The sequence below is a fragment of the Rattus rattus genome, chromosome 3 (assembly GCF_011064425.1).
Source record: "Rattus rattus isolate New Zealand chromosome 3, Rrattus_CSIRO_v1, whole genome shotgun sequence".
NCBI lineage: Eukaryota > Metazoa > Chordata > Mammalia > Rodentia > Muridae > Rattus > Rattus rattus.
The window spans coordinates 170,251,562-170,265,965 of record NC_046156.1 but is presented as its reverse complement, the minus strand read 5'-3'; the positions used below and the strand labels follow the sequence as shown (position 1 = coordinate 170,265,965).

General features: G+C 39.8%; 1 protein-coding gene across 1 annotated transcript; it reads right to left on the bottom strand.

Annotated features, from left to right (window-relative positions):
* Window positions 1-4,747: 4,747 nt before the first annotated feature.
* Brix1 (biogenesis of ribosomes BRX1) lies at window positions 4,748-14,355 on the bottom strand. Its single transcript, XM_032898781.1, has 10 exons — window positions 14,174-14,355; window positions 12,071-12,182; window positions 10,376-10,419; window positions 8,101-8,171; window positions 7,764-7,813; window positions 7,494-7,567; window positions 7,296-7,346; window positions 7,066-7,167; window positions 5,382-5,510; window positions 4,748-5,183 (listed from the first exon to the last, which is right to left on the bottom strand). Exons 1-10 carry the CDS (start codon window positions 14,327-14,329, stop codon window positions 4,914-4,916), a joined length of 1,059 nt encoding a protein of 352 aa, XP_032754672.1. The 5' UTR covers window positions 14,330-14,355; the 3' UTR covers window positions 4,748-4,913.
* Between the last annotated feature and the right edge of the window lie 49 nt (window positions 14,356-14,404).

The window sequence follows — 14,404 nt, the reverse complement described above, 5'->3', positions numbered from 1 at the left end:
AAGAGGCAACTCGAGCTTCAAGTAGTCAAGTGCTTAGTTTTAGAAGTTCTTGGTGGGAACACTTGGGTTCACTAACCTTTCAATTCTCTTCAGCTACTACTTCCTAGGGTCTCTCATTTTTTTTCCTCTCCTCTTGACTGATAATGCATGATAAAGGACAGTAAATAAGATGATTGCTTAAATCAGTTTTTAAACATTTTAAGATAGCATAACAAAAGCCGGGATGAGTGCGTATGAAGAACACAGCTTTAATCCCAGCCCCAACCCAGGAGGCAGAGGCCAGTATTCAGGAGTTCCAAACCACAACTTCAATTACCTGTGAATTCAAGGTCTGCTTGTTCCACAGGAGTTAAATTTGTGATTCTGTCTCTGCTTCCCAAGTGCTGGGCTTACTGGTCTCCACTGCCAGACTAGTTCTTTTACACATATATGAAGCAGAAAATGTCCACATCATAGCAAGTACTCTTCCTATGAATAAGTCAGTCAGGGCTGGAGAGATGGCTCAGCGGTTCAGAACCCTGACTGCTCTTCAAGAGATCCTGAGTTCATATCCCAGCAACCACGTGGTGGCTCACAACCATCTGTAATGAGATCTGATGCCCTCCTCTGGTGTGTCTGAAGACAGCTACAGTGTTCTTATATATAATAAATAAATCTTTAAAGAAAAAAAAGAATAGATCAATGAGTGTCGTGAAATGTCTTAAACAACACCCAGCCTTGCTAAGACCTCAAAACAACAACAACAACAAAATGTTTATAGAGCATTTCCTCTCTGGAGAACTTTCCTTGATGGGGGGGGGGAACGCATTTTTTTTTCTCCCTCCCTGTATGCTTTTGTTTGCAAGCTCTAGAAGACTGAGTTGCCTGACTAGAGATGGTGGATCATGCCTGTGATTGCCAGCAATTGGGAGACCAAAGAGGAATGATTGCCATGAGTCAAAACCAACCTTCCGATTTAAAATAATAATAATTATTATTATTAAATATAATAATTATTATAAAGATATCTTTTTTGCAATCCACAAAAACCCTTTCCTCTACATGGAAATATTAAATAAAAGTTAAAATATTTATATGACCTAAGAGAAACCTGAGTACTGAATGAAAAATACATACATACATACATACATACATACATACATACATACATACATACATATATAAAAGGACATGACTGCTCCTAGGTTTGCTGGAGGAGAAAGTTTATTGTGGATAAATCGGAGAGCATAACCAGAGCATATGGGAGAGCCCAGAGTGAAGTGCGAGGGGATGGGGGGGGTGGGGGGGTAAGACCAGAAGGCGGGTAACTGAAATGGCTGGGTTATACAGGGAAGTGCCTCAGGGGTGAGTGCAGCCCCTGGGCTGGAGAGTCTTTGGTAGAGGGCAAAGGGCAGGATATACCTGTAACAGGTAGGGATTGAGGAATGCTGGGAGAACCTGGAGGTCAAGTCTGCTTTTGATAAGGCACTCTTGCCTTTCATCCCAGTGTTTAAGAGTTAACCAGCTTAATAAGTACCATGCATCTCTCTTGAAGCCTAACTTTTTGTATGCTATTAAGTTGATTGGCTTGAGAATGCAGTTTTGGGATAGTATTTAGCCAACAGGTTTTGGGGGATTGGAGTAGTCATATTAATTATATTACATACATAAGAGATCTGTACATTTATGTCAAAATGGTATCCTAAAGTCTATGAAAACACATTCATAACTTTAAGATGGAATATTTACATACACCAGGTAGCTGTAGATTCTATTCAATAATATATGGCTAAAAAGACACTCATTGCTAGCATCTTGTGTACAGGGTTGGAGCAACCAAATGGTAAGGGTGACCATCCCTTCCTTAATATCCTGCCCCCAACACAATCACAAAACCCAACCGAGCCTCAGCGTTTTCTCTATTAGATGGCTAAGTTTGAACACTTGCCTATTTTTTCAATCATTCGTTAATGGTAATGGATAAGGCTGGAAAAGTTTGAGTTCCCAAGATAACTAGGATCTTTCTTCTCCTGAGAACCATGTAGGCATGGGGGATATGGGGTGAATACACTTGTTCACCTTCAGCCACGTGGTTGTTTGTAAACTCTGCAAATTGCTTTACTGCTTTGGGGTGAGCATCATTTATTTTGGCCCATGACAATGGAGTAGAGTTAAACTGGATGCTATTTGGGTCATCTTTGGTTGGTTGGTTTTGAGACTATGTAGTCCAAATTGGTCTGGATGCAGGTCTATAGATGCAGCCTCTCAAGAGCTAGGGAATCACATGAGTCACTGTATTGTTTCAAGAGTATTCTGATTTAAGCATACTGATTTTATATAAGCTACCTGTGCAACTTGGGGGATAAAAATTTGCACAAAGTAACTCTTAATTTGAAATTATGACTGGAAAAACTAAGAGGAAAAAAATTACAAGAGAAAAATTGTGAAATTGGAAATTCTACCAAAACTTCACAATGCAAGAATCCAAAGTTCATGTTTTTCAAAACTGGCAACTTTTTATACATTGTAGTTTGTTCACAGCATATATTCACTAGTAAACTCTTCCTCATGTTTAACACCCTACTTTCATTCAAGGCTTTACTCAACTGACTAAATAACCAATGGCCATTTAGTCCTCTGTATTTAACCAGCTATGGCCATGTCAAACTAGCTAGACAAGTGAATCTCGGATCTGAATCACTTGTATAATTTAAATAACTTCAAGTAGTCTTACTTAAAACTATTTCAAGAACAGTAGCACAATTAACAACTCAACTGAACCCAGGTCTTCTCAAAGAACAGCCAGTGCTCTTAACCCTCACCATCTCTCCAGCCGGTACACACAGGTTTTAAGTGACTTCGTGCTGATTTTGGTCAACTTGACAAACTATAGTCACTTGGGTAGATGGAACAATTGAGGAAATACTTTCAGAGTGGCCGGTGGGCAAGTAGGGTACTTTGCTAACTGATGTAGGAGGGACAAGCCCCCAATAGGCAGTGCCATCCTTAGGCAGGTGATTGGTAGGAAAAGCAGCCAAGCAAACCAGGAGCAGCCACTAATCTGTGTTCTCCTGGATCTCTGCTTCAGTTCCTGACTCTATTTCCCTCAGTGATGAGCCTGGAAGTGTAAGATAAATTATTTCCAATCAAGTTGCATTTGGGTAAGGATGTTTATCACAGAATTAAAAAAAAGAAAAAAAAGAAAAAAGAAACTAGAAATTATATCTAAAACCAGTAATCACATAAAACTAGAAATAAGTGAAAGATAACCACACCACACTACAGGATTACAGGGTATCAAGATTAGTCCAATCCCACTCCCACAAAAGCCTAATTTCCCCTCGAAAATAATATATCTATTTTGCAACTGGTATTCTCATAGGCAAGAGCACAAGAATGATTATTCTAATGTCTGGTAAGGTACAACTTTGGATCTTACAAAAGAGATTAGAAAGCCTTATTACTAAAAACCTTTGACCAGTTTTATTTAACAAGTGTTGTACAAAGAGATTTCTGTACAGAAATGTTTACCACAGGCACCATACTAGAAACACTAGAAACATCTAGAAATCTTTGAATGGAGAAAGCATATATGTCTAGTCAGTAAACATGCTGCAGGTGTGGGGAAACGCACCATGTTAAGTGAAAAGGTGTGACAAAACCATCTGATACAATTTAACGTATCTATGTATGTATAAAAACATCTATGTCCATGCATCTCACCAGTCAGCCAGCCCCATCACCACTGGTGGATCAGGTTGCTGCTTTCCCTATTGCTACCGCTCTCTAGAATCTGAAGTTGTCTAAAATTAAAGTTGCTTACAAACAGGTATTAGTTTTTTTTAAAGCCTAAGAATTAAATGGTACAGGTACTGAAATGTAAAAGTAACTTATTCTCCTGATGTAATTGTTGTCTCCAAGGCTTACTGCCTTAGACTAACCTAGGCCTAGTCCTGGAAGCTTCAAGCCTCTGTACAATCAAATCTAGGCCTAGAATGCTTTCAGCCTCAAGACACCGAATAAACTCACCCTTTCTAGTTCTGTCACCCCTTTCTAGTTCTTTCTGATCTCAGAGAGCTGACTCAACTCAGGTGTTCTGCCTCAAACCCTTCTCAAAGCTGATCAATCTTCTCTCTTGGCCTCTTTGCTGTGCTTAGCCTCAAATTAACTCTGACTATCTGTTCTAATCTTCTGGCTTGTTCTTTCAACATGTCTCCGTACAATTGTCCCAGTACAACTTCCTTTTCTCTGCTGCTCCCAGAGCTTTTTTCTGGTGAGTTGAGCATATCCTATTCTGTCCAATCTTTTTCTGACTTGTCACTTTGTCTGACAATTATATTATCACTTTCAAACATGGGTGTTTCCTTCTACAGATTTTACCTTGTTTGGGATTAATGGTGTGTACTAAAGGCACGTCTGTATTCCAGTCAGGGAGATTAAAGGTGTGTGCTAAGGCTGAGCCACAACTAAAAACAGGGTTTTCCAGTAAACACTACAATTTTGGGATTCACTGAAATCAAATATCCTATAACAATCAGAAGTCTGCTTCCTAAGGCTTCGTGAATTAGTAACCTCAGCAGAGAAAGCTCAGTGAAATGACCTCCACCCTGCCATCCAGTCTCTAACATCTTTGTAAGTAATTACAGACCCAACTAGTCCTTTTGAATTTCAGCTTAACCAAACTATAATTCTAAGCAAACAAGGCAAGATAACTGTTAAGTGTGCTAAAGATTCAATACTAAGTGAGGCTCTGAAAAGAATAAAGTAGTGAGTTCTGAAGATGCTTTATTTAGAAAAATACCAATACTGACTTAAAGATTTTAATTTTTTAAAATAGCGCCCTAATCAGACAGCTAGTTCTGTATACTAAAAGTATTTACACATGGAATACAAAATAAATACACAGTAACTAAAAGAGATAGTTATCCATGGATTCATTTGGCACTCCCTCTGCTCATCTTCTGCTGCAGTTTCCGATGCCTTTTGTAAATCCTTCTCTTTCTCGCTTTCAGATCCACTTTTGGCTCTGGTTTCACCCACTGTACTTCTATTGGTTTCTCCTCTGCTGGTGTAACAAACACATCTGCAGTGGGATCGTGTGGAAGAATAGTCTTTGGTTCTTTCTTCCTTAATTTCTGAACATCTTTGACTTGCTGTTTCTCTCTGTACTTGGCAGCTGTGATGGACCTTACGACACGCCGATGCTAGACACAACAAAGTGTAGACGTTTGAATTAAGGCATTCACTTATGTACCTGCACCCAAAATCATTAAAAAAAAAAAGAAACACGTGCAGCAGGACAAATTCAGTCATACGGGTGACACCAGTGATTACAGTGGCTAAAGCACTATAGTATAGATAAACCAAAAACAAAACAGAACCAACTGAAACACGCAGCTTACCATGTTTGGAGACTGGTAATGAGGATTTTCATATAAGGTTGGTCCTCCAAAGCTTCCCTGAAAAATCTTTATGAGATTTAAGACAAAACGAGGTCCAATTTCCACTAGAGCAGCGTCTTCTTCTATAATCTTCAATAGAAAAGAAACACTCCTTGTGGTTTGGGTATATTGCCAAAAGGTAAACCAGCCACAACAAGTATACTCTAAGAATTGATAAAACAAGCATGGCACACTGTGAATCTCAGCACCGAGGCAAAGGCAGGTGGATTTATGCCTTGTCTACATGAGTTCCTGGCCAGTCAGGGATACATAAAGGGACCCTGTCTCAAAATAATACAAACCAAAACCAAAATAAATCACAAAACCAGAATTGATAATTTCAAAGTAAGAAGGTGCGAACTTGGGAAGTAGTAAATCACAATGCTTCCTAAAATCTGTTACTAGCTCAAAGAAGTTATACAAACACCATGATTTTCTTTTTCAGTGTTCATGTGCATGTGTGAAGGCTAGAGAGCAAAGCAACCACAAATGCTGTTCTTCAGGAGCTGCCCACATGTCTCTTTCTTTATATCCATTTATATTGTAAATGGGCGTTTGTGTTTTGGTGAGCATGCGCAGAATCCATAGGACAGCTACAGTCTCAGTTCTCTCCTACCTACCACATGTGTCCTAGAAAACAAGCTCAGGCTGCCAGGCTCAGTGAGGAGCCTTTACCTGCTGAGCCATCTCCTGTCCTACTTTGCTTTTTGAGATGGCCTCTCACTAGTAGCTGGAACTTGCAAATTAAACTTGATGGGCCAGCCAACAAGCCACAGGGATCTCCCTGTCTCTACCACTCCAGATCTAGGATCACAAACACATGCTATTTACACCTCAGGTCTTCATGCTTACACACATGTACTTTACCCTTCTGTGTTTTTCTAAAAACTGTGAATCTGAATTTGTTTAACAAACACAAACATTCCTTTCATTTGTCCATTGAACAGCGTCTCTCTACACAGCCCGGGCTGTTCTAGAACTCAGAGATCCACCTGCCTCTGGCTCCCGAGTGTTGGGAAAGCACTCTTACTAACACTCTCAGGAGATCCACTCTTCCAAGTCAGGAGATTTAACTGATACTCAAAGGATTCTTCTATAAAACATGGAGCCAGGAGAGACAGGAGCCCATCTCCTGTGTCTCTCACCTCCAGCTGAATGAAACCTTGTTCTTGCTGCTCTCTACTTTTCTGCACATTATGACAAATTCTAGATTTCTAGAAGATTTCTAGAAGCCCCACTTCCCCTAGATGAGTCATTTCATGACTCACCTAAAAGTTGTCACTATAGCAATTGTTTTCCTAAGCCTTAACGGCCTCCCACCCTCTAGTGCTATAGTCTAACCTTTCAGGAAGAGAAATAACAAACTGTCCTTTACAGGACTCAGGAAAGGCTGGAGCCAATCAGCAGAGTTCCAGTCTATGTCCTCTGTTTAAATGAGTGTAGCAGCTTGTTAACAAATGTCATCTGCCACATCAACTGACAACCAGTGAAAGAAGCAAGTAGAGATCTCTTCAGGTATGTGGCAGCAATCATTTGCCACAAATACCTGGAGGAGAAATGGAGCGACTTAAAAGAATATACGTCTTCATTGTCAGTAGTGTATATCCCAAAATATTCCAAGCATGAAACATGAAGTACAGCCAACCTGGAAGTTCCGAAACCAGATCCGGTTATCCAGAATGGTGAACGTAAACACGTGGTCCACAAACGGCTGACTCTTGGGATGGTACCGTGGTGTACTAAAGATCTTTAAAAAAAAAGTCTGTTAGTTTTTCATTCCAAGGCACACCATGTGCCTTGATGTCTAAGTTAATAAGCACATTCCAAGGAAGACATTATATATTCCTAAAACTACTTTCTAAGAAAAATATTTACCTGAATTAAGAATTCTTTTAACAAAGCATAATGTGGCAAGTCATCAAAAGCCTAAAAATAAAAATATAAAGACATTACTTAAAAACAAGAGTACCTTCTTTAAAATGTCTTTATATTAGCTAAATAAATAAATATATATATATAAAATCAACCACTTAGAATAAGAGAATTAGACCACACACTGAATGAGAAACTTACAGGGTCAAAAGATAAAAGGGGCCGAGAACCTTTCAAACAGTTCCCAGTCATCTTTAGTTCAGCCAGGGTATGAACTAAAAAAAAAAAAAAAAATTGTAATGAAAAAGTTAAAAATTATCCCCAAATATTTCTTTCTTTTTTTTTTTTCAGAGGTGGGGACCAAACCCAGGGCCTTGCGTTTGCTAGGCAAGCGCTCTACCACTGAGCTAAATCCCCAACCCCCCCAAATGTTTCTAAAATGTTCACTAAGAAATATTAAGTCAAACTTACTATTTTGAACCAAGAATTTGGCAGATGGCCCATGAGGTGAATTTGAAAGCCTGAAATATATGAAAGAAGCTTTTCAACAGATTAGAATGTACAATACAGTGAATGCTCACCCATACTAGCAGATTATCAAACAGCACATGTCTATAGTGCAAGACAGGACCTCTATGGTATAAGATACAAGTATCTATAATGTAAAATAGCCCACGCCTATAATATTCATGCCAAATGTTCTTTAACGGCTTCAAATATTGCACAATTAAATGAGTTCTCTCCATTCCTTTTACATAAACACTGCATCCTGTTATATTTACTCAATTCTATCAATATATTCTCTTACCACATATAGAGATCCTGCTTTTTCTTAGCTTCAAAGTAGATGCATTTGTTGCAATTTTTCATTTCACAGACCTAAAAAAAGAAAAAAGATAATATAACAAGAACTAAAGGAATAAGTAACCAGATTTCTTTTTAAAAACAACCTGTGTATATTTATTCACAGAATTTTATTTCCTCTCTGGCATTCTACTCAAGTTAAACTTGATGTTCTACGCCTCTGGTAGAAGGATCCTCCACTCAAATCTCTTTCATCTGTGGTATTATATGGTGGGTTTTTTTTTTCATCTTTATTAAATTGGGTATTTCTTATTTACATTTCAAATGTTATTCCCTTTTCCAGTTTCCAGGCCAACATCCCCCTAACCTCTCCCCTTCCCGTTCTATGTGGGTGTTCCCCTCCCTATCCTCCCATTACCGCCCTCCCCCGAACAATCCCATTCACTGGGGGTTCAGTCTTGGAAGGACCAAGGGCTTCCCCTTCCGCTGGTGCTCTTACTAGGCTATTCATTGCTACCTATGAGGTTGGAGCCCAGGGTCAGTCCATGTATAGTCTTTGGGTAGTGGCTTAGTCCCTGGAAGCTCTGGTTGGTTGGCGTTGTTGTTCATATGGGGTCTCAAGCCCCTTCAGCTCTTTCAGTCCTTTCTCTGATTCCTTCAACGGGGGTCCTGTTCTCAGTTCAGTGGTTTGCTGCTGGCATTCGCCTATATATTTGTCATATTCCGGCTGTGTCTCTCAGGAGAGATCTACATCTGGTTCCTGTCAGCCTGCACCTCTTTGCTTCATCCATGTTATCTAGTTTGGTGGCTGTATATGTATGGGCCACATGTGGGGCACCAAGTATCATGCAGCCTAAGCTACCCTTATCTCGGTACTCTGCCTCCTCCTGAGTGTTGGACTGCAGGTTCACTAGTCTAATATCTTAGAGTAACTGGTGTTCTTGCTGTTACTGAAGATCTCTTCCAACTATATTCCCATGCACAAACTCCAATGACTGAAAACAACATAGAAAATATGCGATACTAGAACTGTATCACAAAATACAGCTCTAAGAAAACCAAAGAGGATATCTGACTACATTACAGATGGTTGTGAGCCACCATGCGGTTGCTGGGAATTGAACTCAGGACCTCTGGAAGAACAGTCAATTCTCTTCCTCGCTGAGCCAACTACTCTTCAGCCCCAATATCCTTTATTATTCATGAATTAAGGGATTGGTAAGAGGCAAAAGTAAACAAAACCTACTTCAAAGTGATTTGATCAACATCTGAAGTCTTTCGTTTTATTTTGTTTATCTGTGTGTCACTGGCTGTCCTGAAACTTGCTCTGTATCTATAGCCCAGGCTGGCCTCAAACTCAAGAGATCTGCTTACTTCTGCCTTCTGAGTGCTGAGATTAAAGGCAAGCAGCGCCATAGCCAGCAACATGGTCAAGCTTTAAAAACTATCCTTAAGAAACACAAAAGCATCCTTAGAATATATTCCCATGTTATAGTAGACTCAAACTACTCAAGATAATGAAACTTGCCAAATTAAAAAACATTTTCCTTTGACTTTGTTGCTTTTTTTAAAAGTACTTACTGGGACTACTTTTTGTACTTGACTTCCCTACTGGAATGTTCTTCCACCATTTTCTTTTTAAGTCTAAAAGAGTGAACTGACAATTCCCCTTCAAGACAACTCCTCTCAGAAATGCTTTTCTAGTCTAGCTCAGGAATGAAAAATACATACTGCTTTATTTCTTGTATCCTTACGGGAAAGTATAATCTTGTTATGTCCTGCCTCCCTCACTGAGGCTTCCTGACAAAGAGGGAATTGTTCTAGTTCTGGTCAACACTGTTGTCACAGCTTGTACAATAATGTCAACATCTGTGCCAAACTACCAAATAGAAACCTTTCAGTAACCAAATAACCTTAGAACTGCTTAGAAAATTTTGTTTTGAAACATAACCTTAGTATCTTCCACAGTACTTTCAAATTTTAACTATTATTAATTTGTAATACCCAGAGAACAATTTTCCCTGCACAGTTAATAATGAGAGTACTTTTTACTGCATGGGTATAAATAGCTAGCATTCTTTGAAATTGTTTTATATATTTTGGTTGATAATCCTTTCACTGTAAGTTTCAAGTAATAACAGATATCATGAAAGAAAAAAACTGACAAATTAGTGAAACTAATAAAATTGGAATTATTCCCAAAATGACTTTTATAAGTCACTAACTTGTTAAGACATCTTTAGAGTTGATAAAATACTTGTAGTTAACTTTAAAATTACCTCATTTATCACAAATAACTTATCTTTACGATCCATTTTAGTATCTATAAAAAGAAAAAGAGAAAGCCAGTAAATAATAGATTTCAAGACTGCCTGACTTTGACTACATCTGCTATCTAGATAATTTAAGACTGATCAAAACTAAAAACACTCAACCTCTTCATAAACTAAACAAGTAGAGAACAGATAGTGCAGTGCCTACTTACCACTGTAGTGGGGACTGGAACCCCAGGACAGGACAGGCACAAGCTAGGCAAGCACTCTACCACTGAGCTACAGCCAAGCCCTCTTCACTTTTACTTTCAGGCTGATCTCACTAATTTGCTCAGGCAGGCCTTGAACTTTCAATCTTCCAACTTCCAAGTAGTTGGAATTATGGGCCTGTGCCACCTGGCCAGGCTCAAAACAATTATTTTTAAAGACTGGCTCTCACGTAGTTTAGGCTGGCCTCAAAGTGCCTATGTACTTCAGTTCCTGATCCTCCCACCACCATCTCCTATCAGTGATAGTCCAGGTAAGTACCACAATGCCCAGCTCCTGGAAGGAAAATGAGACCAACTACAAAGTCCTAGCTGGCCTTGAACTCAAGAGATCAGCCTCCCAAATGCTAGCACTAAAAGTGTGTGGCACCACACCTGACCAAACTTATATTTTAACTTATGAAAATATTATTTTGAATCAAAGGCAATTTTAAAATTGTTTTTGAATAATCTTAGAAATGAAGTACATCAATAAAGAATTTCAGTTAGTTTCAGGGATTGAGGACAGTACAGACAAGTTTGGCTTGAGAAAGACTAAAAAACTAAGCCATTCCATAAAACATAATCCAAAACCATCTCAGGAAACAGCCATACGCTATACACACGGCAGTGACAGATGTCTGAAATCAAAAGCAAACATTTCTCAGTAGCCTCTAAAGCAGAAAAGAACACTGTTAAGCCAAGGGTAGTGGTACACACACTTTCAGTCCCAACACGGGGCTGAAATAAGCAGATCCTTATGAGTTCAAGGCAAGGGAAGACTAGGCTATATAAAGTGACCCTGTCTCAAAAATAAAAGTTTTTAAATGTTTAGGAAGCAATGCACGCCAGTCCTTCCTCCATATCCCATCCATCTTTTGACCACTAGAAGCTACTGTAATGTAAGTGCTCTTGAATTTTTAGGAAACCCTTCTATATTAAGATGGATATTTTTAAAAGTAAACAACATGTGGACTTTTGTCAATAACTTATAATAATTTAAGAATTTCTTTTAAAATGTGGTACTTGAGTGAACTTTTGAAGTGAGTGTGTGAGTGTGTGTGTGTGTGTGTGTGTGTGTGTGTGTGTGTGTGTGTTTTCATCAGTCCAGAGGTCACCCTGGGGTGTCTTCCTTCAGGTGCTGCTCACCTTGGTTTTGAGTCAGGGTCCTTAAACTGGCAGAGGTTGCCCACCTGGCAAAACTGGCTCGCCATCAAGCCCCAAGTATTCATCTGCCTCCACCTTCTCAGAGCTGGAGTAGTAATCCTGTGCCACCACACCCAGACCCTTTCTGCCAATTCTGGGGACTAACCTCAGCTCCTCTACTTCACTGACTAGACTGTACCAGTAACCCTTGTACTCTGGTTCTTTACCTGACAAAGCCGAGCAAACAGGTAAATATGTAAATATGTTAGTCAGGTTTATACACACAGTGTAAAGCACAATGCTAGCGTACCTGCTTTAGAATGAGGCATCAACATTCTCAAGTCTTGCATCAAATGTCTTGTTCTGAAATTTATTCCTCTGGAAGAAAAGATGAGGATCCGCTCCTTATTTTTCCATTTGCCCTAAAGAAAAGAAAACGGTAGATTTTAACATTTTGTGCTGAACTTACTTCGTGTGTTTTTGACAGTTTTTCAAGTTTCCAGTATCAGGCATCATTGATACACTTCCTTAGTCCCAGGACTGAGGCTGAAGGAGGAGCACTTGGACCAGGACTTTAAGGCTGTCCTGGGAACATAGGCCACTGTCTATAACAGATAACATTAAAACTAAACGGACTACTTCACCACCCTCACCACCGCAAGGATCTTTCCTTAGCCCCCTAACATCTTTAACTTTTTATTCTCCCCATTACAGTTCCTATGTTCATTTCCAGTTTAACTGTACAGAAAGGCAAGACTCTTTCTAGCTCTAATTATATATGTATCAGACAGAGTAAAGCTTCAAACTCAACTCTAACACTAAACTTTACCAAACCTAAACCTGCATATTTCCTTACCAATATTCCTTTCTCCCCTCTCTGGCCCTTCCCTCCTTCTGCTACCTCACTTCAGGGGCTCATACTCTGAAGATCCCATTTGCCTCTGGTTTCTCACAGACATCATAAGCACCACTGACCACTATCAGTTCCTCTTTACAACAGTTTGTAAAGCCTACAGTGTCCTTAAATCCCTATAACTGATTATCAACAGCTGCAAAGCTCTTGAATGCCTGGCTTTCCCAGACAGAATCACTGTGACAGCTAACTAGCACCAATTTAATCTTGGTTTCCAAACTTCAACATGGACTATAAAATGCATTTTCACTGTTTACAACACCACTGCCCAACACTGACCCTGCACATTCTCAGCTAATCAGCTGAGTTTTTAGATTTTCTCCACCAACCCTCCCCCCCATTTAATGCCTTTGATGAATTTTTTCATCTCCCCCCAATATATAAATTGAACCCTTTCTTTGAAATCCAGCTAAAAGGCTAAGTCCTACATGTTTCCTTACCACCCTAAAAGTAGTAATTGCCTCATTAACTTCAATTAATGTATCATAGTGTGACTCAGATTACAGTTCCCAACATGTTTCTGTCTGACTCCTAAAAGAGAGCACTGACTTTTATTGAAAACCTTTTGAGTCCAGCTTATTTTTCGAAAAAGTCACTTTTATCCTTTCAGACAAGGGTACAAGATTTAGCTGTTAATTAAAACTGGGGTACAATATACACTGGCCTTTCACATTTACTTTTTACTTAGTACTAGAGTACTACACTAAGCACAAAGGTCAGAAAAGTCTGAGGCAAGATTTCCTCCATAAATATACCTTGCTTAAGGAGTTTTTAGGTGACCGAAAGTAACTCTAACAAGAACCTGCTCGCCTTTAGAATAAACCCAGTTTTCTATGAAGCCTTCTTTCCTGCTAAACTCCAGTATTTCTGGAGGAAAGAAATCTTGTTCATCGTCTCCTAGATGCCAAGGCCAGGAAAGCTCATCTTGGTATAAGTGTGACGCACTGTTGAGCACAGTAAAATTAATGGTCTAAGTTTATTATTACTGATAATATTATTATTCCGGGGTTGAGGATTTAGCTCAGTGGTAGAGAGCTTGCCTAGAAAGCGCAAGGCCCTGGGTTCGGTCCCCAGCTCCGGGGGGAAAAAAAAATACTATTATCCTTTGAATTAAAGATCTAACCAAACAAGTTGGACTCACAGGGACAGTAACTTTAAAGGCTTGGCAAACAAACTTTGGTAACCCCGTGTGATATGGACCAAGATGGAAAAAAAGAAAAAGAAAAAACATTACTCTAGGGAGGCGGGGGACCAGTAACCGGAAGGCAGAATATTAGAACTAAATACTCATTAAATTACCTCCCTGTTAGCTGGCTAAGGGTCTACGAACAGCGGTTTCCAGGAATACGGCCATCTGCACGAAAACTAGACATAAACACTGTCCTGTCCAGTCAAGGGAACCTTAAGCTCATAATCCAGTCAAGTTTTGGCTGAAGTCACTTCGGTAGCTCAAAGGCCGGTCAGGAAGCCGACTCCAACTCCAGGAGTCGGGCCTCTTACCTTGCAAACAGGACCTGGAATACGATCTTTTTCTTCCTCCGCCTCTTTTGCCACATCGGCCTGCTTAGCTGGCTGCCCGGCATCTTTCCGGTTCTTTTTTGGCTTCTTTGCTTGAACCTCCAGGTCCCCACGCCGCTTTCTCTTGGTCGCCGCCATCTTGCCTCGCCGCGTTAGTTGCTGTCCGCACTTCCGGTTCTGCCGCTCGCTCCTCCTTCCGATCTCTATGGTAGT

Bases quoted from the DNA above. Each gene is read 5' to 3' on its own strand.
- Brix1 (XM_032898781.1), bottom strand. From the start codon at position 14,329: ATGGCGGCGACCAAGAGAAAGCGGCGTGGGGACCTGGAGGTTCAAGCA. The intron at 10,420-12,070 runs GTACGCTAGCAT...TTCTTTTTATAG, and splicing joins GATGCCTCATTCTAAAGCAG to ATACTAAAATGGATCGTAAA. The intron at 8,172-10,375 runs GTAATTTTAAAG...TTCTTTTTTTAG, and splicing joins AGTTATTTGTGATAAATGAG to GTCTGTGAAATGAAAAATTG.